Source organism: Lemur catta, chromosome 10, assembly GCF_020740605.2.
Source record: "Lemur catta isolate mLemCat1 chromosome 10, mLemCat1.pri, whole genome shotgun sequence".
Classification (NCBI taxonomy): Eukaryota; Metazoa; Chordata; class Mammalia; order Primates; family Lemuridae; genus Lemur; species Lemur catta.
The window spans coordinates 47,196,480-47,219,685 of NC_059137.1; the positions used below are offsets into that span (position 1 = coordinate 47,196,480).

The 23,206-nt window shown below is 38.0% G+C and overlaps 3 protein-coding genes across 3 annotated transcripts; all 3 read right to left on the reverse strand.

Annotated features, from left to right (window-relative positions):
* Positions 1-3,459: 3,459 nt before the first annotated feature.
* Positions 3,460-4,029, reverse strand: LOC123645758 (interferon alpha-10-like). The gene has a single exon (XM_045562206.1). It carries the CDS (start codon positions 4,027-4,029, stop codon positions 3,460-3,462), a length of 570 nt encoding a protein of 189 aa, XP_045418162.1.
* A 3,729-nt stretch (positions 4,030-7,758) lies between these two features.
* On the reverse strand, positions 7,759-8,346 carry LOC123646250 (interferon omega-1-like). The gene has a single exon (XM_045563019.1). It carries the CDS (start codon positions 8,344-8,346, stop codon positions 7,759-7,761), a length of 588 nt encoding a protein of 195 aa, XP_045418975.1.
* A 6,829-nt stretch (positions 8,347-15,175) lies between these two features.
* On the reverse strand, positions 15,176-15,742 carry LOC123645754 (interferon alpha-5-like). Its single transcript, XM_045562201.1, has one exon. It carries the CDS (start codon positions 15,740-15,742, stop codon positions 15,176-15,178), a length of 567 nt encoding a protein of 188 aa, XP_045418157.1.
* Between the last annotated feature and the right edge of the window lie 7,464 nt (positions 15,743-23,206).

Here is a 23,206-nt window from a genome sequence, read left to right on the forward strand (position 1 = left end):
CTTAGAAATGGAACTACAACTCTTCCCAGAGTCTCCAGCCTGCTGATCTACCCTGCAGGTTTTGGACTTGCCAAGCCCCTCCACAATGATAGGAGCCAATTCCTTCGATCAATCAATCTCTCTCTCTCATGTTCTCTCTCTCTCTCTCTCTCTCTACACACACACACACACACACACGTGTGCATGCACACACACACACACACACACACACGAACACACACACACACACGAACACACACACACATGCACAAACTCTTCCTGGTGAAATACCTCAATGAAAATATGGTGCTGTTTACAGGAATGCTGCTCAAAGTATATAAAAATCGATACATTTGAATAAATAAACTTCACTAGCTCTCAAGTAAAAATCACATTATTTTTTTTTTACGTTCCTTAGCTTTTGTGGGCCTTCTCTCTTCTGCTACCTAGGCAGAGTTTTTATTACGGAGGGGAAGAGGTGTCAAATCATTATTCAAAGTGACAATGAGAATATTCTTCTATTGTTAGTATTTGAAGTCTAATATTAGTGATGAATCTCTGAAATTAAGAATGGACTGTCAAGAGTTATTTAATGTACTATTAAACATGACCTGTTTCTGAATACTATCGAGTTAAAATCCAGATTGTCTGTTCTACCTGCCCCATGGAGCCCCATGATCCTAGGGAGGGTTCTGGTCTGCCTAGCAGGCTGTAGGCAGGGAGTAGATCTCTCTCTGTCCTTATAACTGTCAAGCCCAAGGAGTCCATGACCTGCCTGAAGCTGGAGACTCCTTCTCTGTGTAACAGACCAAAGGTAAGGAAACAGGCTTATGACAATATACGGTCTGGTCTTGCCAAAGAGTAGTCTTTTTGCAACAGGAAGAGAAATCCCCAGGAAGTGGTTAAGGTCTTGGTAAGGTCCAGTCTTGGTTGCTGCCCTTGTCACACCAGGGGGCTGTCTTCCCCTGGGAGGTTTTCAGAAGCTACAACACAAGCCCTGCTGGCTCCTGCTTTCTCTTTCCTTTTAGCCACAGCTACTATTATGTCATTCAACGGAAATCCAGGAAAAGCTCTTCTGCAGATGTTTCTGCACAACCTAGAAATGTTATGTAACTTCTGCTTTCTACTTGTGGTGCTCTGCTCTTTGGGGAAACCACGAAGCCCGAATGACAGCACAACAGAAAGCAGCTCTGTGAATGGACAGGAAGGTGAAGGGAGTGAATGACTGTGTCCTATGGGGAGTCTACCTCGAGAGGAAGGAAACCCAGGTGACGTGGGAGTGTGTCCTGGAATGCTGGGAGGGGGGATGGGAATGTGCCAGGTGCTGGCATCAGTAAATAAACAGCACAGTGTTTGTGCACTTTGAACTAAATGCTTATTCCCCTGTCTCAGGTATTTATACAAGCCACCATTTTCTGACAGAGTATAAATAGGGCACTTCATTGAAATGAAGAGTGACAATTTGAGCCTCTCTAAAATTCATGACAGAATATGTTTTCTTAGGCTTTCTCCTTTGGAAGCCAGTTACTGAAGGGTAGGACACAGGTCCTAAGAATTTTATAAAAAGACAAATAATATTCTCATCTATAGCTATATGAAGAAAAATAGGAAAATACCTGCCATATTTTACCTCGTTACTTAATGGAGGCTACTGTGTTAAGTGCTTTGAAATGTATGTGTTCATTTGAGATTCACAACAAGCATATAAATATGTTGAACCCATTTTATTTATGAGATAACTGAGGCTTGGAGAGATTAAGTGGGTTTCTGAACATCACACATACATGCAAGCAGAATGGGATTTCAGTATAAAACTCTTTGTTATTTACATCTGATGTTATACATTTGGTATTCTGAATTTCCAAAATAATTGTTAAATCTCTTTTTACTTGTCCATTACGCACTACTTCTTCTTGCTGTCTGGATTTCCTTGGTTCGTGTTGTATTTTCAGCTTGTTTTGACCAATTTTTTCTTTACCTTAATATTGAGAAAGAGATTCTCTGATTCAGTTTCCCAGTTTTATTTTATGAGGAAAGTTTGTCACTTTTACTGATTTTCAACGAGTATTAAAGTAATGATAAATTACAAATGTAAATAATATAATAGGTATGATTTAAAATAAATAATAAACATAATAATATGATTTGCCAATATATCAAAGCCATAAAATCTACCCAGAGACATACATATTTTGAAAGCGAAAAACTCTGTAGATGAAAAAATAAGCCACATTCTTTTCCAGGTTTAACTATATTTATCCCCTCTATTTCAAAGGCAAACCTCTCACAACTGTGTTCTATGGACCTTGTTACTCATGTCTCTTCTCTCATTCTCTCTTCTACCTACTCCAATATTGTTTCTGCTGATTAATTCCTCCAAACCAGCTCTCACTGACATCGTCGCACCATCTATTTTCCTGATGTCATGGGGAGTTTCAATGCACATTTTCTATAAGTTCATTGATTCTTCTTCTAAGCACATTGATTTCCTTAAATACACTTCATCACCATTCTCCCTCTACCCTCTAATGTAAGGTATTGCACCTCTGTTTGCAGAGTGGCTCTTCCTTCCTCTCTCTTTAAAGAAGAAAGTTCCTCCGAATCAAGTTTAACTCCTTTTCTCCCTCTACTGTCTCTCCCTACATGACCACCTCTATTTTTTGACTTTCACTTGCCAGTCACAAAGCTCCAGTTCTTATAATCCTTAAAAATTGCAAAGCCATGTACACAACGGGCAATAGATATTTGCATTTAGATGTTAACCAGTCAATTAATAGAGAATATCTCTGCATTTCTTTTTATTTCCTCACATGCCTCAGTCTACATTCTACTGAGAGGATTTCATGAGTTTTCCTTCTTCTCATCATAGTGTTTAACATAATTGATGTTATTTTGGTATGATTATTGTTTTTAGTTTTGTCCCCTATAAAAATCAAAGATACAAGACAGCAGGATCTATAATTGTTATGTTCACCTCTATATCCTGAAAACAACAGACAATGTGGCTTAGATTAAATTAACTTTTACTTAAACATCTTGAATATAACAATGATGGTTTCTTTAATCAGGTTGCACAATCAAACTTGGAGTTTCATTGTAAAGAATAAACAAATATAAGAAGTTTCCACGGTAAAAGTTTAATGAAGAAAGCAGAATAATAAAATTACTAAATAGAAAGGACATTTTATATTAATCACAGTTTAAAGGTACACATATCAACAAAAATAATATAAATCTTAGAAATAGTTAAATAAATATTTAAATAGATAATAAATAGATACATCACCATGGTCTCCTGTAAGCCACTAGTGCCTACAGAGCTTAAAACGATGTTGCTTAACACTCCTGAAAATATTTAAAAAGTTTGTTTCAACTCATGTCATGGTTATAGAAGAAATGAGAGTCTTCGAACTGTCAGGACTTATGAAAGTGTGAGATCATGTTCTAGTCAATGAGAACAGTTTCCATTTTGGACCAATCTCATTTCTCTTTCCTTAATCTTTCTTGCAAGGTTGTTGATGAAGACAAGGATTTCATGATTTCTGCCCTGACAACCTCCCAGGCACAAGGGCTGTATTTCTTCTCTTTCAGGTAGACAGTGATTCTTTGGAAGTATTTCCTCACAGCCAGGATGGAGTCCTCATTCATCACGGGAGTCTCTTCCACTCCCACGTCCTGCATCAGACAGGCCTCCAGCTCATCCAGCTGCTGATAGAGTCCAGCGCAGAATTTGTCTAGGAGGGTCTGATCCCAGGCATCAGATGACTCCTTTGTGCTGAAGAGGTTGAAGATCTGCTGGATCATCTCATGGAGGACAGAGATGGCTTGAGCCTTCTGGAACTGGTTGCCATCAAACTCCTCCTGGGGGAATCTGAAGTCATTTCTGTCCTCCAGGCAGGAGAGAGGAGAGATTCTCCTCATTTGTGCCAGGAGTCTCAGGGCCCTCCTGTTACCCAGGCCATGGGTCTGAGGCAGATCACAGCCCAGAGAGCAGATGGACATGCAGCTGAGCCCCACCAGGGCCATCAGTACAGACAAGGGCGAGGCCATTGGGGATGTTGCAGATGCTGCTGGGCTGGCTGAGGTGGGTGACCCTGAGCCTTGGTCTCTAGGTTCTCTGAAGACCTTGCTGTGTGCATAGTCCTTAAATAGGGAACATACTAGTTTCCATTTTCTTTATGTGCCCACATTACTTTCTACTTCTGTTTTTGGTTTCTTTATAGACTTTGTACATTGGTCAGGACGGTTTCTCTACCACTTTTTTTTCATTATTTTCTCCCCTACCCCTTGACCACTGAGCCTTTTTAGATTCCTTTTCATTGAACCCCCGTAAAAATTTAATAATGCAGATAAACTATGTATGCATTTATGTACTCTATATATATATCTCCACTTTTTACATAATAAAGTGTAATGTTGAATCTTTTTATTTAATGCAGGGTTAAATATGTCCAAATGAAAATTTTAAGCTAAAAGTCTAAAATTAAATTTAAAATTTATTGATCTTTAACTTAGCTTCCTAACTAAATTTGTTTAGTGGCTTCAATGGAATTTATTTACTTATATAAGTGGCAGTACACCAAATTATGTAAGCAAATTAGCAAATTATAAAAATATACAATAATACCCAATGTAATGAAATACTTAAACATTATTCAAAACTACTAAAGACTATTAAAATTTAAATTATTTCTTCAACGTTTACCTTTAGTGTACTTTTTTAATTTTGTTTCATATGAGAAATTTTTTAACTTCACTACCTGCTAGATACTTATCCAGACGTTGTCATGATTTTTTTCTCTTCATTGCTTGATGCAATGATTGATGTGTTGAAAGCTTCAGGAGAATTAAATCAATTATAAAATATTTGTATTTAAATCCCAAAACCCACAAAACAGGTAGAAGTGCAGTCAAACAAAACAACATCCACAAGACAGCCAATGACAGCACATATGTATGTAGAGGCCACCTCTCATGATATGACTTTGAGATCTAGTATATTTCAGAAAGTCCTCCAATCACAGTCTTGCATTCACCATAGGTTTGTAGTACTGATCTTAGATATATATATTTTGTATATTCCATGAACCCGATGTCAGTGCTTCTTATGTGATATACAAACAACTCAATGAAAAAAATATATATAAGGTTTTCACTGATAGGGTTGAGCTTTGGAGGGTCACAAAACATTATAACATTTAAGATTTGTTTCCACCTCCAGGAACTAACTTCTACAACCTTGGGAGCAATATTGTACCCAGTAAGAATATACACTTGAGAAAACATCATCACTTTGATTTTAAACAAATTTTTTGCATGAAAGTTCAAATTTCAAAAAAATCCTTCAGAGCTTCTAATCCTAGTTGATTCTAACCAAACTAACAGAATCTATATTTGTCCTAAATATCCTAAATGGGTTGTAATATCATAAAGTGAATGGGCTGTACAATTTTTTTGCATAGCGTTCAAGCCAACAGATGTCTTTCCCATTTCCATGTTCATGGAAAGCAAAGGTTGTCACCTTTTTCATCCTAATGAATAGGGACAAAAATAAAGCAAGTGTGTATGTAAATGTGATAAAAATGGAAAAACAAAGCAATATCCTATCAAGAAAAAACAATGAGAAAATGTAACTTAGCTACATTGAGCCCAGCCAAGATGGATTAAGGGATGGGGCAAAGGAGAAGCAAAGTGATGGGAGGACTGTAGCTCAAGGTGGGCATGGGCTCAGAGAAAAGTAGTCATTCCTGGTCTAGGGGCTGTTCTCAGCTTTGCTCAATCCTGTTACCCAGGCCATGGGTGTGAGGCAGTTCACAGCACTGAAGCAGATAGAGATGCTGAAGATCATCACTATGGCCATTGGCATAGAGATGAAAGAGGCTAGTAGAAATCTTCAAGATGCCACGGGCCTGGCTGGGGGTGTAGTGTGGGAGTCTTGGTCCTCAAGTTCTGGATATATTTCACTATGTGTGCCTTTAAATCAGGAACACACTAGTTTTCAACTTCTGGAACCCCTGGGCCTAGGCAAAGTGTCCAGGAGTGTAATACATGTAGGCTTCTTTCCACTGTTTTCTAACAAAGTATTCATAATGACACTTTCAGTCGCTGCCAGTATTCCTAGTGCAAATCCTAATTACTTTCAGGTGCAATGGGTGTGGGGATTTAAATTCCAAAAGCAAAATTATTTTCATCTTATTCATAGCACCATCTTACCTCAAAGGTAATTGTCACATCTCTGGTTAGTGACACCACTGTTCTGAAGTGAGAGTGTAGGTGGATCAATATGCACAGGGCAATGTGTCCTGACCTCTCACTCTCCCTAACTCACTTCCCTTGTGCAGGACATGATTATTTCTGTCAGTAAGATATTCCTTTATTGGGTGGTTGCAAGTGTCCCCAAAATAATCTGCCAGCTTCCTTCCCATTACCTAAGCACTACCCAAATTTCCCAAGTGTCAATGTGGCTTATTAAGTAGTGACAGGTGACCGTCTTTCTTCCTGACCCAGGTATCATATAGTTTGACATCCTACAGATGACATCACCAAACTTCTCCATTTTCATGCCCTTTATTGCCAGACATGCAATAAAGAATCCCAAATTACACCACCACCCATGGTATTTGTCATTAATTCTGGACCCATATACCCAACTGTCGATAAGACATCTGCTCTCACATGTTTCCCAGGCACCTGAGAAGGGATATCTTCTATTTTTCTTTTTTTCCCAGCATCACTCATACCTAAAATTACTGGTATGTGAACATCATTTTCCTTTACTTCTTTTTGTAGTATTTCATATAAATGAAGTATTAGTGTAATGTTTTTAGGTTTCTTTCCACATAAAACTGAAAGTTTCTACACAGAAGGGAATGTGTTATTTTTATTGACCTCTATTTCTTGACAGAATTCCACAATCTGACACTTTGATAATCAGTTTATACATATGATGTGAAGGAAATGAATGAATAAGTAAATGAATATTATCATCCATCCTTCAGTTGGGTTTAGAATATAAGGATTTGGAATATGTTTTTAGAAAAAAAAATTTTTAACAATAAATAACATTAAGGCTGTCATCTCATAGGAACTGATGACTGTAGAGCAAATATTTTTAACATATATTTGCTTAAAACGTAAGCTGACAAAGTATTGGCTGAATTAATTTAATAAGTTCTGTGACTAAAATCCAAATAAGAGTCATTTGAAATATCCAAAGACATATCTGCAAGTGTGATACGGCAGATTAGTCACTGAGAACCATTTCAAGATGACCCCAGGTCTCCATTGCTACTTCCTAACTTTTCTTGCAAGTTTGTTGATGAAGAGAAGGAGTTCATGACTTCCACTCTGACAACTTCCCAGGCACATTTTTTTAGAAAAAAAATGTTTTCTTTGATAGGAATTTATTAAATAAAAAATACAACTCAATAAAATGGAAAGGCAAACATGTGTCATAAATTTTAACACAATGTAAAAGTATGTATTTTTATATGAAATACATCACTATTATAAATATGACAAGATGCAAAAATAAATATATAAATATAAATAAATATACAAAGAAACAAACAATAAATAACATTAAGGCTGTCATCTCATAGGAACTGATGACTCTAGAGCAAATATTTTTAACACATATTTGCTTAAAATGTAAGCTGACAAAGTATTGGCTGAATTAATTTAATAAGTTCTGTTACTAAAATCCAAATAAGAGTCATTTGAAATATCCAAAGACATATCTGCAAGTGTGATACGGCAGATTAGTCACTGAGAACCATTTCAAGATGACCCCAGGTCTCCATTGCTACTTCCTAACTTTTCCTGCAAGTTTGTTGATGAAGAGAAGGAGTTCATGACTTCCACTCTGACAATTTCCCAGGCACAGTCACTGTAGTTCTTCTCTTGCAGGTAGAGACGAATTCTCCAGAAGTACCTCCTCAAGGCCAGTGTAGGGTTCTCCATCACACTGGCAGAGTCTTCCTCCGCCGTCACCTGCACCAAGCAGGTCTCCAGGTGTTCCAGCTGCTGGTGAAGTCCACTGCGCAGTCTGACCAGGAGGCTCGGGTTCCAGGCAGCAGAGGAGCGCTCTGTGTCGAAGAGGTTGAAGATCTGCTGGAGCATCTCGTGGAGGACAGACACGGCCTGGGCCTTCTGCAGCTGGCTGCCATTCACCATCTCCCGGGGGAATCTGAAGTCGTTTCTGTCCTCCAGACACAAGGAAGTGGATACTCTCCTCATTTGGTCCAGAAGCACCAAGGTCTTCCTGCTAAGCCGACCTTGGCTCTCAGGCAGGTCACAGCCCAGAGACCCAACAGGGCCGCAGCTGCACATCACCAGGGCCGTCAGTAGGGGGAGCAGAAGGGCCATTGGGAAGTGAGGCGGCTGCTGTCCTGGCTGAGCTGGGGTCTGGGTGAGGCTTGGACTCTAGGTTATCTGAAGACATCCTTTCTGTGCATGGCTCTTAAATAGGGAACATATAGTTTTCATTTTCCGAACATGTCTCCGAACTTTTACTTCCACTTTTTGTTTTCATTTACATATTCTATATTTAAGCCAAGAACATGCCAATAATCTAAGCCCTTGATTTTTGCTATACAATTTATATTATACTGTAAACTTGAGATATGACAATCTAAATGAATATTTGTCAATTAAATGAGAAACATTTTTGTCCTAAAGGCTGAAATATGTGCAGGAATACAAATACCCACATACTTTTTTATGAAAAAATATACTTCTTTTTGTTGTTACAAGAAAAATTTTAGCCCTGATCCTAGGCTGCATTTTACCCTGCATGTTTAACATAGGAAAGCAGGCTCCCTCAACCCTCTGGGTTTCTGTATTTGGTTGAGAATCTACCAGACCATCTTTGCAATAAACCCTGTAGAAACAAGAATTGAGGTTTTTTCACTGTTTCATTCACAGCAGAGGCTAAATATTATTAGTGAATGAGAGTCTTTGCTATTTATCCTTTTTCTAGAACACACTCATGCAGGTCCATGTGGCCAGGCTTCACTGGGGCCACAAAGTCAGGACTAACATAGACAGAGCTCTTTCTTCCCATCATTTTCTTACTGGAAGTATAGAGTTCTCCTCAGGCTGTGCTAGTACTCCTAACAAGAATCCTGGTTCTTTTCAGGTACATGTGGGTGTGGAGATCCTAATCCCAAGATCATTTTATATTACCAGCAGCACCTCACTCATGAGGTAGTCACCATATCCACTAACCCCCTTTCCTCTAGAGTGACAATGTTTTTAACCCAGACTCTTCCAGACTCATTCCCTGAGGCAGCCTTACAACTTTAGAACTCCTCTACTGGGGAGGGGTCTGTTTCTTTGAGTCAAAATAATGAATCCTCTAAGACCCTGGCCCATGCCCCTAGAGTGACGTGTGAAGGACTCTACTTCTCAGTGGTGACCGTCTCCTGTCCTGAGCCGTGTCCCCGGGTATCAGCTGTGTTAACAGCTCTCAGATGCTGCTAACAAAAGTTTGTTTTGTCTAAGTAAGTGGAAGAATTATTCAATTGCAGTGATTTTGACTTTAGCTAACAAATCATTTTATTTTATTTTATTTTTCCCAAGTATCGTTCTTATTTTTCTTTTTCTATACTTAAAATTATTGAGCTCTTGATATGTTTGACCTTTCTGACCTGGCTACAGGGGAGTCAGTGATGATGTATCTCGCTATCTCAGTAAAAGCATGATACAGAAACTAGTAACTTTCAGTTGTCGATCCAGTCAGCATGATTCTCTTGGGGTTCTTTGTTCCTCTGACTCACTCTAACAAGGCAGGGCAGTGTGGTCCAGGCTATTCTGTCAGGGAAAATAGGCTTCCTTCCTTTACTTGTTTGCGATTTTTCATTTGAAATTATTGTACCTTCTTTTCATGTAGTGGTTTACTGGGCAAGGTTTGTCTTGCTGCTCCTGCATTACAGTCTAATTCATGACGAAAGAATACAATGAAAGCAAAGGAAAGGAAAGGCAGAGAGACCACATCATATTTCTCTATCATGTTTAGGGTTTTAGGCTTTTAGTTTCTCATTTCAACTTTCCTAGAAAGCAAAAGTCGACAGCTGTTTGTGGGCAGAAAGGAAAAAACAAAAATAGTAAGTGCAAATATCGTGAAAATGAAAGAAGAGAACTGACTTTCCCCTGACAAATGGCCAAGTATAAGTTAGCAAAATTCAATGCAGCCAAATCGGAGCCTAGGGGCTGTGGCAGAGGGAAGAATGAAGGCCAATGTTGAGGTGCACAAAGGCCAGGAAATAGCTGATTCTGCCAGAGGCGCAAATGAAAACAACTTCTGGGTCAACAGACTGCCCTCAGCTTGGCCAGACCAGGCACCTGACTTTCTTCCATTGAATCAACATTTTGAAAATTCCTTTGTATTTTTATAGTGCATATTAAAAACTAAAAATTTTGTTATTGATACATAATATTTGTACACATTTAGGGGGTACGTGTGGTATTTTAATACATATATAGAATGTGTAATGACCAAGTCAGGGTATTTAGCTCATCCATCACCTCAAGAATTTATCATTTCTTTGTGTTGGGAACGTTCCAAATCCTGTCTTCTAGCTATTTTGAAATATGTAATGCATTGTTGTTAACTATAGTCACCCTACTGTGCTATCCATCATTGGAATTTATTCCTTCTCTCTAACTGTATGTCTACATGTGATCAGTTTAAGGAGAAAAAGGAGTCACACCAACCACCTCCTAAAAGACACACAACCAGACCCCAGTTGCTAGAGCACCAACCCTCTCTGGCAGGATAATGGATAGTAGCCTTGTCTGAGCACTCTACCAAGTTAATGCCTCCACTCAGGCAATGGAAATATTACCTCCAGAACTTAGAATGAAGAGAGAGGGTATTAGATGGTCTCCACAGATTGTGCTCTTAATCTGGGTATTAATAATAATCATGATATGAAAAAATAACACTGAATTTTATTGCATGCTTATTATGGACCATCCACTGTTATAAAGTCTTTAAAAATATTAAGTTAGGTCTGGGACATGGGTGCACAGTTACTTAGGTGTCCCGGGGATGCGTCTGCCAGGGGCAGTGAGTCCGTGGGCTGTTTCTCAGTCCCAGGATGCTGGCACCCGGCAACCAAATTGGAAAAGAGGAAGTCAGATTGTCCCTGTTTGTAGACGACATGATCTTACATATAGAAAAACCTGAAGATTCTGGCAACAACCTCTTAGACCTGATAACAAATTCAGGAAAGTTGCAGAATACAAAATTAACATACAAAAAATCAGTAGTGTTTTGATACACAGACAACAAACTAGCTAAAAAAAAAAAAAAAAGAAGGCAATTCTATTTACAATAGCTACAAAAAATAGAGTAAAACACCTATGAATAAATTTAACCAAAGTGGTGAAAGACCTCTCCAAGCAAATCTACAAAATCCTGATGATAGAAATTGCAGAATATACAAATAGAACTACATCCTATGCTCAAGGATCATAAAAATTAATGTTACAATGACAATACTACTCAAAGCAGTCTACAGATTCAGTGCAATTCCTACCAAAATGCCAATGACATTCTTCACAGAAATAGAAAAAAAAATCTAACATTTGTATGGAACCACAAAAGGTCATGAATAGCCAAGGCAATCCTGAGCATTAAGAATATAGCTGGAGGGATCACACTACTACATTTCAAAATATACTACAAACTTATAATAACTAAAACAGCACAGTACTGGTATAAAAACAGACACACAGACCAATTGAACAGAATAGAGAACCCAGAAATTAATCCACATGTCTACAGTCAACTGATTTTGACAAAGGTGCTAGGAACATTCATTGGGAAAATGACGATCTCTTCAATAAATTGTGGTGGGAAAACTGGATATAGCTATTCAGAAGAATGGAACTATATCCCTACCTCTCACCCTACAAAAACGTCAGCTCAAAATGGATGAAAGATGTAATATTAAGACCCAAAACAATAAAACTACCAGAAAATAACACAGGGGAAACTCTTCTGGACATTGGTTTGGGAAATGATTTTATGAATAAGACCTCAAAAGCAGAGGCAAGAAAAGCAAAAATAAATAAATGGGATTTTGTCAAACTAAAAAGTTTCTACACAGCAAAGGAAACAATCCACAGAGTGAAAAGACAAGCTGTAGAATGAGAGAAAATATTTGGAAACTACTCATCCCACAGGGGATTATTAGAATATACAAAGAACTCAAACATCTCAACAGCAAAAAAAAAAAAAAAGGCAGATTTAAAATGGTCAAATAATCTGGACAACATTACAGTCAGTTCTTTCTAAGAACTCATTTTACCCCTGGAGTAAAATCTGCAGGAGGACAAAATACTGTATGTAAAAAAAAAAGCCTGTTCTCCATGGACGTGGTGTTTCGCTATGTTCATCTTGGCCAGAAGGTGGCTCTCATTCTCTGTAAATATTTTATAGCCCCAGGGTAAAATGGACCCTGCCTTATATTTCCTTTTTGCTACCTCATTGTAACAGGGGCATTCTGTCATTTCCAAAAGTGTATACCAGGAGGGTGGAAAAAAGAGCCTTACATAGGGGAGTTTCTGAAAAACCTAAAACTTTCACTCAACTTCTGCTTTCAACCGATGGCCTGGTACTCTCAAGAGAAAATTGACAGCCAGAAACCACAATGGAAGAGGAAGCAGCTGCATGAATGGGCAGTGCAAGTTAATGAGGAGTGAATGAGGAGAGCCCACTGGGATTTCTACACTGGGGAGGAAACTATTGTGATAGAGGAGTGAAAGAATGAGGTCCAGTAAGCAGGGAGGAAGGGGATTATGGCAGGCATCAGAACCAGCAAGCATATCATAAATATATATAGACATAAAAATAACACACTATTATACAGGAGGTTGGGTAAATTATCTTGTTTTTTAAAAAAATTATCTTTAGTAGCGAAAGAAATATTATTTTGTCAAATGCTGATTTCTATGTTGGGTTCAATTCATTAAACTGTTGAATGTTTATTGTGCTTCAAGTTTCTGAGCTGGCCATAGGCGATTCCATGATGATTTTTCTACCATCAGAAATTTATATTTAAGTAATACTAACTGTCCCTAGATATTTCAGTCAGTATGTCTGATTGAGCTTCATGGTTCATCATTCTCAGTCTCACAGTGAAAGTACAGGGCAGTGAGGCTCAATATATGACTGATGTGAGATAAAATTGCTCTACTTTTCATTACAGGTTTCATTGTCTTTCAATTTTTATACATTCTTTTTAGTTTAGTTTTTTCTCTCTCTCTTTTTTTTTTTGTTGCTAGGACTGTCTTATTGCTGCTGAATTACTTTCTATTTCATCTTGAGTTTAGTACCTCAATGGGGAATTGAAAACAGAAATGTAAAAAGCTTGTACTATTATTTTATAATATCTTAATATAATATTTATAATATCTTAATATATTTTAATATAAGTATTTTATAATATCTATAAACTATTATAATATTTTATAATACCTCATATTTGTCTTTCTCCGGACTTTTTTAGAATTCTGTCTTTGCATTTGGATATGTTGAAGCAAAAGGAAAACAAATGCAAGTCTGAATATGATGAAAGTGAAAGAAGTAAAGTGACTGCCTAGATAAAAAACACACAGTGAAAGTCCTCTTCTGTTCCTCACCCTTCCACCTACCCCAGTTTGGTTTGTGCTCATTAATTCTACCACACCTTTCTTACTGAAGTCACCAATTCCATCCATTTTCCCACTGCAGTGGATGGTTTCGATCCACAGAGCAGCTTACTGACATTCAACATACTATCAATTAAAATAATGATAAATTATCTTTGTAAATAATTTAATAGGTCATGATTTAAAGTAAATAAAATACTAAATATATCAATATGATTTTCAATACATCAAATTCACAAACTCTGTCTGGACACAAATATATTTCAAACAAGTGAACACTGTGAAGAGAAAAAATTAATCCACATTGTTTTCCAGGTCCCACCCCATTTCTCTCCTCCAGCTTTCAGAAGGCAAAGCTATAAAATTATTTTCATACATATTGTCACTAACTTCTCTTCACTAATTTGCCCTGCCACCTACTCCAGTACAATTTCAGCTGAACAATTCTACCAAACCACTTCTCACTAAGATTGCCAAAGCCATCCATTCTCCTGACATAGTGCGCAGTTTCAAACCACATTTTACATGAATGCATTCATTGATGCTTTTAGCAGTTTTAGTCTTTCAAATCCACTCTTATAAACATTCTCTCTCGTCCTTCTAATGTACTGTCATTCCAACTATTTCCTTTGTGTCTCTTCTCTTCCTTTAAGGTGAATGTCAGAAAATTAAGTCTTTTTCTTATTTTCTAAACTCTTTCCACGTAACTACTTCTATTCCCAGCCTTTCAGTCTACAGAACAGCTTGTCAATTGCAGGCTCAGGTACCCAACTGCATAGGACATTTGCACATAGATGTCCATCAGTTAACTGTGGAGGATATCTACTTATTTTTATTTATTTCCTGATATGCCTCACTCCAGCTTCTGCTGAATTTCAACAGTTTTTCCTTCTTCTCATTATAGCAATTAACTTGACACATACTATTATGATTACCTTTTTAAAGTTATTTTCCTTATAAAAAATCAAATGCACAAAACACGAGCAGGTGTAATTGTTAGGTGTACCTCTATATCTTGAGGACAACATACAACCTGGCTCACAGAAAGGCAATTTTTACTTATAACTTGAATATAACAATGATGGATAAATGAGTTGTACTATCTTCTTTAATTGGATTGCACAATTGGGCTTGGTGTTTCTTTTTTAAAGAATAAACAAATACAGGAAGTTTTTATAGTAAACATTTAATGAACAAAGCAAAATATAAATTAAATAAATATAAAGAACATAAATTTTTATATTAACCACAATGTAAAGGTGCACTTTATATAGGAACAAAATAATTTCACCTTATCAATACTTAAGTAAATAAATATTGAAATAGATACATGAATAAATCCATTAGCATATTTATGTATAATGAACTACTGCGTATAGAATTGAAGATGATGTTGCTTAATACTCCTGAAAACATTTGAAAATTTTAATTCAATTTGCATCTCATTATAGTGAAAATGAGAGTTTGAAAGAGCAGATTTGTGAGAGTATGAGATAGCATATTAGTCAATGAGAATAATCTCCGTGTTGGAGCAGCCTCATTCCTTACTTAATCTTTCTTGTAATTTTGTTGATGAAGACATGGATTTCATGATTTCTGCCCTGACAACCTCCCAGGCACAAGGGCTGTATTTCTTCTCTTTCAGGTAGACAGTGATTCTTTGGAAGTATTTCCTCACAGCCAGGATGGAGTCCTCATTCATCACGGGAGTCTCTTCCACTCCCACGTCCTGCATCAGACAGGCCTCCAGCTCATCCAGCTGCTGATAGAGTCCAGTGCAGAATTTGTCTAGGAGGGTCTGATCCCAGGCATCAGATGAGTCCTTTGTGCTGAAGAGGTTGAAGATCTGCTGGATCATCTCATGGAGGACAGAGATGGCTTGAGCCTTCTGGAACTGGTTGCCATCAAACTCCTCCTGGGGGAATCTGAAGTCATTTCTGTCCTCCAGGCAGGAGAGAGGAGAGATTCTCCCCATTTGTGCCAGGAGTCTCAGGGCCCTCCTGTTACCCAGGCCATGGGTCTGAGGCAGATCACAGCCCAGAGAGCAGATGGACATGCAGCTGAGCCCCACCAGGGCCATCAGTACAGACAAGGGCAAGGCCATTGGGGATGTTGCAGATGCTGCTGGGCTGGCTGAGGTGGGTGACTCTAAGTCTTGGTCTCTAGGTTCTCTGAAGACCTTGCTTTGTGCATAGTCCTTAAATAGGGAACATACTAGTTTCCATTTTCTGAATGTCTCCACATTACTTTCTACTTCTGTTTTTGCTTTCTTCATGCACTCTCTACATGGGTTTAGGCAGTGGTTCTCAACCATTTTTTTCCCATTTTTGCCTTCCCTCCCCTTACCTCCAGAGCTCTGGTACAGAATTCTTTTCCTAATTGATCCCCTCATGATCACTTAATTAACATTATATATATTTAGGTACTCTGTTTATATCTGTGCTTTATACATAAAGTGTAAAGTTTACTTTTTTATTCAATGATGGTTAAGAATGTCTAAATAAAAATTTTAAGGAAAAGTTAAAGTTAAAAGTCATTGAGTTTTAACTTGACTCTATAAAAGTTAATTTTCCCTATTACTTTCAGTGTAATTTACTTATACAAATTTTCATAAATTAAGTTACATTTGGAAATTATGATTTATATAAACACATAATACCAATGTAACAAATATTTTTAAATATTTCAGAACTGCTAAAATTATTTTAAAATAAATAATTTTTAACATTTATTTTTAGTGTACTTAACATTTAATTTTGTGTCATAAAGAAAATTATTTTTAATTTCCCTAGCTGGTGGATATTCATCCAGGCATAGGCAACATTTTTTTGAACACTTGACATAATTATTGAAGTGTTGAACACCTTTAGCATAATAGAATTAATAATAAAAAAATAGTATATTTGTACTTCATTTTCAAATTCTACAACAGATTTGGCAGCACTGAGGAAGCACTATTGAACATACTCTACATCCACAAGACAGCCAAAGGTAGCCCACACTTGTGCTAATGGAGTCCATATCTCATGCTATGACTTGGAGATTGAGAAAATAATGTGGACAAAGTCCACCAACCACAGCCATCTATTTGACATAGGTTTGACGCACTCACCCTGCGTACATTTTGTGCCTTTCATGAACTCAATGTCTATGTTTCCCATGTGATACACAAGAAAATCCAATGAAAGGAAGTAAATACTAAGGGATAAGTGTTTGTTAGAGTTAAGCTTGAAGGGTTATCACCCTTGAAAGATATGATTTGTTCATGCCCCCAAGAACTAAGTTTTCCACCCTTAGGAGAAATATAATCTCCAACGAGAATACATTAATTTGATTTTTTAAAAAATCATTTCTATTAATGTTCAAATATCCCAAAGAACCTTGAGACATTTCAGTCATAGTTGATTCTTATCAAATAAAAGGAAACTGTCTTTTCCAAAATGTCAATGAAGGGATGTAAATATGATAAAATAAGGCACATACAATCATGCTCTGTAGCTCTCGAGACACCACATATCCTCCTTTCTCATTTCCTTTTTCATAGAAAGCAAAAGTTGCCACTTTTTACATCCCATTAAGTAGGTATCTAAAGAAAAAATACATGTGTAAATGTGATAAAAATGTAAGAATGGAAGGACTATTTCAATGGAGAACAAAATGACAAAATGTAAATTAGCTACATTCAACCCAGGCAAGATGGAGATTACGGATGGGATAGAGCAGAAACAAAATGGTGGTGGTGGTGGTGGGGTGGCTGGGAGTGCTGTAGCTCAAATGTGGCAAGCGGGCATAGGCTAGAAGAAAAGTAATCACCCCTGGCCCAGGGGGTGTTTTCAGCTTTGATGAATTCAGTCTTGATAGAGAATTAGGGGAGATACACCAACCACAAGAGTTTGTACACAAGAAAGGCAAGTTTGTGAGAATATAATATTCTGTCTGTATGATGGAAACGCTTAGTTACATTGAATTCTGTTCTGGTGGCTAATTAACTCAGAAGATCATTATTTTTCTTGTCATGTCTACCAAGAAGGAAAAGAATAGATGATTTCTAAAGACACTACCCTTGATAGATAGATCATAAAGATAATTTTAATAAACTAACTAAATTGTATAAGGTGGATATTACCAGTGGAGAAATGAGGAGAGTCCAGGGCATTGGAGAAGGAGGGCTGAGATCACAAAAGATTCTGAGTCACCTGACTTGCCAGCTGGTCAATACCTTTTATTTTGTAGGCCATCCATCAGAGTTTGCTTCGAGGTTAATTTTACTGACTTACTTTGAGAAAATAGGCTGACATGATGGGCAATGTCTGGATAGAACTAAAGAAGAGGGGTTGAGAAAAAGACTATGTTTGCGGGGCTGGAGAGTAATTTGGCAAAAATGGGCATAGAAATGGAGGAAGCTATGCCTTTGGGCTTCCATTTCTTTAGGTGGATCTTAACTAATGTGTAACTTACCTGTCCTTATCCTGCAATTTCTTTAGGTTCTACACACACACACACACACACACACACACACACACACAATGATGCATTATTATTTGCTTCTTGTTATCTCTATTCAGTTTCCATAGGATGGTGAGGCCTATTTCAGTTATTTCCAAAATGTGGCAGGTAGTAGTTAGAGTGGTACTACAGGTAAAAAACAAAATAAAACAAAACAAAAACCACAAGTTTGAATGTTGAGTCTTTGGTCAAATGTTTTTGCTTGCTAAGGTTCTCTTTCTTCTTTATACATGGCCATGTTCTCTCTTGTAGCTGCCAGGGATGTGGCTTTTAGTGACCTGACCTTTTTTCTCCTTAGAATACCATGCCAGGAGTCTATAAGATACCTGGGGTCAGAGGAATCATCTTATCCAATCTTATTTCTCAGGCATCTTAGCCCAGTCCCTGTCATTTCAGGAGCTCAGTCAATATTCATGAAAAAGAATAATCATTATATTAATAATAATAGTGGAAGGAATAATCCTAATACCTAGTAAATATATGATTTGAGGGGACAATAGATCACAAGATACTTTGTAAATTCTTCATGATTCTTCAAGGGAAACTATAATTGAAGATTATGTTGTGTATTCAAAACAAAAAGAACAACAATTTCATTATAGGGACATTGTCATGTTTGCATTTTTAACATTTAGAATATCAGGACGAGAAACAAGTGCCTGGTTACAAATGGAAGACTCACTCTCCACGTTCCTTTTAGTGGTCCTCAAGTACCTGAGGAACTTTCCTTATTCCTTAGGTAATAAGGAAACCACTTGATCTTTACAATGTGTTCCAAGCCCCTATCCCCATCCCCTTGGCCATTTTTCATCTTTAACTGATGCCTTTGGACCTAACTTAAATGCTGCTTTCAAAGAGTCAGTGATGTTGAGAACTCTAGTGAATGACATCCATGGCATCTTCCCTGAGTTTAAATTGTAGATCAGACTTAGAGACATATTTTTCTAAATGCATGAGAAGCAAGAACATTGTTTATCTTTCCCCCTAAAAATAGCATTAATACAAATATTGTAAAAATGCATAGTGGTCTTATTTAACAATCTTGTCTTCTTTTCCCACTAATCACCCAATTAGACTCCCATTCCCAAATACTTTGAACTTAGGTGTCCTATGAGAGTAAATCCATGCCAAGTAAATATGGATGGAAGTGATTTTTACCTTTTAAGGTCTTGGCTTTTGACATCCCAATGTGATCTACCATACTGTTTTCCCTTTGCAACTGAGTAGAATAGACTCAAGCACCATGGCCACATTTGAGGTTCTATGTTGAAGATGGCAAAGCTACAAAATAGTAGGTACTCAAGTCCCTAGCTCACTGTTTGGAGGAGGGCCAATGAAAGAAATGTCTCATTAGGAGTTTTTGCACTGGGCCCTTATATGAAAAAAGAGCAATTTGTGTTATGATCTAATTATTGGTAGTTTTCTGTTTATCTGTTACAGCAGCTAGCATCAACTTAACTGACAAATGTCCTTTTAAAATACCATCCTGAAGAAACTTTTCCATAAAAAATTAAATTTCAAACTTTGTTAACAGCAAATATCCCTCAAAAATTTAAGTAGATAAATAAAATTATAAATCGTAACATCAGGAAAATAGATCATGCTCTTTTCTCTAAATTTTTTTTGTAAATTCATGATGTACAATATAATTTTAAAATAATCTCTTGATTGTGGTTTCAGATTTTTTAGTTGGTGCAAAAATCAGAGTTGAGATTGCTTTTTGGCTTAGAAAACAATAATGTAATTGGTTAGAGGGAGAGTCATGAATACAGACTTTCTTGTTTATTTGCTGACTTTTCTTTGAGGATTCCTAATGGGGGAAAAGCACATTTCAATCTCCTCTCTGAGAACCTCCCAGGCACAAGGGCTGCATTCCTTTTTCTTCAGGTAGCAGATGATTGCTTGGGAATACTTCTGGACAGCAATTCCCAAATAAGGACAAGAGAGATTTTCTTCTTTTGTCAGCTCCAGTTGACCCAGACTGTGGTCAGGTCTGGAGAGTAAGTTGATCGAGGAGGATCTTATCCCAAGTAGCATGGCTGTCCTCTTTGTTAAAGAGGATGAAGATTTGCTGGAGCATCTTATGGTGGAAACAGGTGTCTTGCCTTGTGTCTTTGGGATTGGGGTGATATTCCCTCTTTTCCAAGGAAATTTGAAGCGGGTTCTGTCGTTCAGGCATGGATGACAGGGGATCCTGTTCAGCTGTCTCAATAGCATCCAGGCTTCCTGTTTCCAGGCCATGGTGCCAAGGCATGCCTGAGCCAAGTGAGCACACAGGGCTGGAGCAGAGCATCACTCCTGCCAGTAGCAGGGAGGTGTGAGCCACTGCCGATGTCAGTGATTCACGAGCCGGCCGCCAGGGGGCGCGCGCCGCTGCGCGATGAGCGCAAAGCTCCCTTCGCTGCGCAGCGAGGGCGGCAAGAGCGCAGCTGAATGGCCTTGTCTGATTCGCAGGCCGTTAGGCAACCTGGGCTTTGCGGCTTTTGCATTCAGTGGGTCCGACAGCCCGAGGGAAATGCCGTAGTGGCTTCTAATCTTAGCAGATTGTGCAGCTTCCACAGTGAGTAAGAAATCTCCCGTTGATTGCTGATACGGCAGCTCCGTGGCGGCTTCGCCTGAGACATCTTTCTTGGCGAGCGCAGAACCTTTCGTTTTCTCAACTTTCCCTGTGTTCGGGGCTTCACTTCTCACAGAGACTTTAGCGACACTCACTTTTACAGAAGAACCCATTCATTAAGAGACGTGAGGGCTCGAGATCGTACAGCTGGTAATTCTTAGAGACTGCAGTTGTGTGGGGTCGAGGCGCAGGGACACCTTCCAGCAGGGCAGGGGCAGACCCAGGGGACCGAAGCCCTGCGAGCGAGGGGGCCCAGGGGGAAAGGAGGGTCGGGCCGCTCCCTGGGGCTGGGGGAAGAGGAGCTGCGCGCCCCTGTGAGCGCGGGGTGGTTTTCCAGTGGCTGATTCTTCAACCTTACAACGTTAATGCAGCTGAAAAAAATTCGGTTATATTGAAACTCACAGCATTATTTTAAGTTTTAAACATTTTATTTATACCAAAACAATAATTTTATGTGATTTTACTTTCCTACCTTTAAAGGAAGAAAACTCGACAATGCTTTCACGATTATTACCTTTTTAAACTGAAAGAATTGCCGCGTTTGACAATTTCTCACGACTCCAGGACAATGTTAGAACTTCAATTACTGAAACTTGTTTCTCAGGACCCCACCTTGACTTGTGTTACTAAAAAGAGAAATGAGCAGTGTTGCGTACAAACAGTTGAGCACATTTAGCAGGTCAGAACTTTTCATTTTCTTAAGAATTTTATAGACTGAGTGGAATTTGCTGTAATTTGTTGCACCGTGTAAGACTCTCAGGGATTCACAAGGGCAGGGTCATTGCTTGTCTTTACCTACAATCTGATATTTGGTTTAGCCTGGATGTTAGGCATTAATTTTCATTTTTAAATATTGTATTAAAATGGTATTTGTTTTGATTATTTAGATTTGTTTCCTCCTGAAATTTTGTGCTTGATAGAAGTGCTCACTCACTTCCGCTAATATCAGCCCAGGGAATAGCTTTTGAATTAATATGGAGATTTTCCATGGCTGAAAATCAAGGAATGTTCCATGTCTAATACCCTCCCTCAATAAATATGTATACATAATATTTACATATGTTAAATTTTTATGTTTACTATATATTTTATATATTTATAACACATATATAGGCCTGTATCACTTAACAACAAGGATATGCTTTGAGAAATATATCCTTAGGTGATTTCGACCTTGTTGAAACATCATAGAATGTACTTACACAAACCTACATGATGTAGCCTACCACACACCAAGGCTATATGGCATAGCCTGTTGTTCCTAGGGTACAAACCTGCACAGCATGTTACTGTACTGAATACAATATTCAGTACAGTATTGTAACACAGTGGTAAGTGTTTTTGTATCTAAACATGTCTAAACATAGAAGAGGTACAGTAAAATATAGTCTTATAACCTTATGGGCTACTGTTCCTTATGCACTCCCTTATTGACTAAAATTTTAACCCCTGCCTTTGAAAGTATCACCAAAGTTGGTTTGACTTTGAACATTAAGAAAGGGATTATTTATTTTAATTATTTATACTTTTCACAGAGCAGTCATTTTCTGTCAGACAACTTGCTGAGACTCTGGTTCCCTGGAAAGGACTTCAAAGGGGCTGTACAGTTCTTCTCTGTGCCAGGCATAGCTCTGACAGTGGGACCTGGGCTCTGCCTCTGCACAGTTCTGCAGGCAGCCCACTCTCCTAGCGTTTCCATTTGGGGAGCGCCAAGCTCCCCGACCCTCAGAGTGTCAGGGGAGCTACAATCAAAGCTTCTCTTGGCTTGACTTGGTTGAACATGGGCTATACAGATGATTGATATTTATTATATTAATACTAAAGGTAACTGTCATTTACTATTCTCAGATTCTCCACCAGTAATTTGCAAACTTTATTTAATCTTTACAATTTCCTATGTGACAACTAATAAAATTGTCTCAGTTTTTCAGAAGTGGAAAGGAAAATCTGATGTCATTTAACTTCCCAGGAGCCACAAATGTTGTCAGAAAGTGGGGCTTTCTGCTGCCTCCCAATTCCCTTCTTCATTAGCTCTCAGTACTTTTTAGCTGCACTGAGCATGCTGGTGTTTAATTAATCATAAATATGTCTTTCCTGTCTGCCTTTCCTGATCCCTGGAGGGCAGTCACCATCCTGTCTTACTTATCCCTAAATGCACATTGCTAAGCACATGGTCACATATATGCAGTCAATACACTTTTATTGACAGAATGAAGACAACTGGATGACTTAAGCCTTGGTATTTCAGTGTCATGCCACAAATATGTGTAGGTTGAATCAGAAAACATGAATTATGGCTCCTGTAAAGAAAGGTAGAAGAAATCAAATGTAGTGTATTAGCCTCTTAAAAGGGAACTGCAGAGAGGTGAGGCACCTTGTATTTCAGTGCAATTTAAGAAGTGTAAAAATAACCTCCAGGATCAAAACTCTAAGTACTATTGTTAG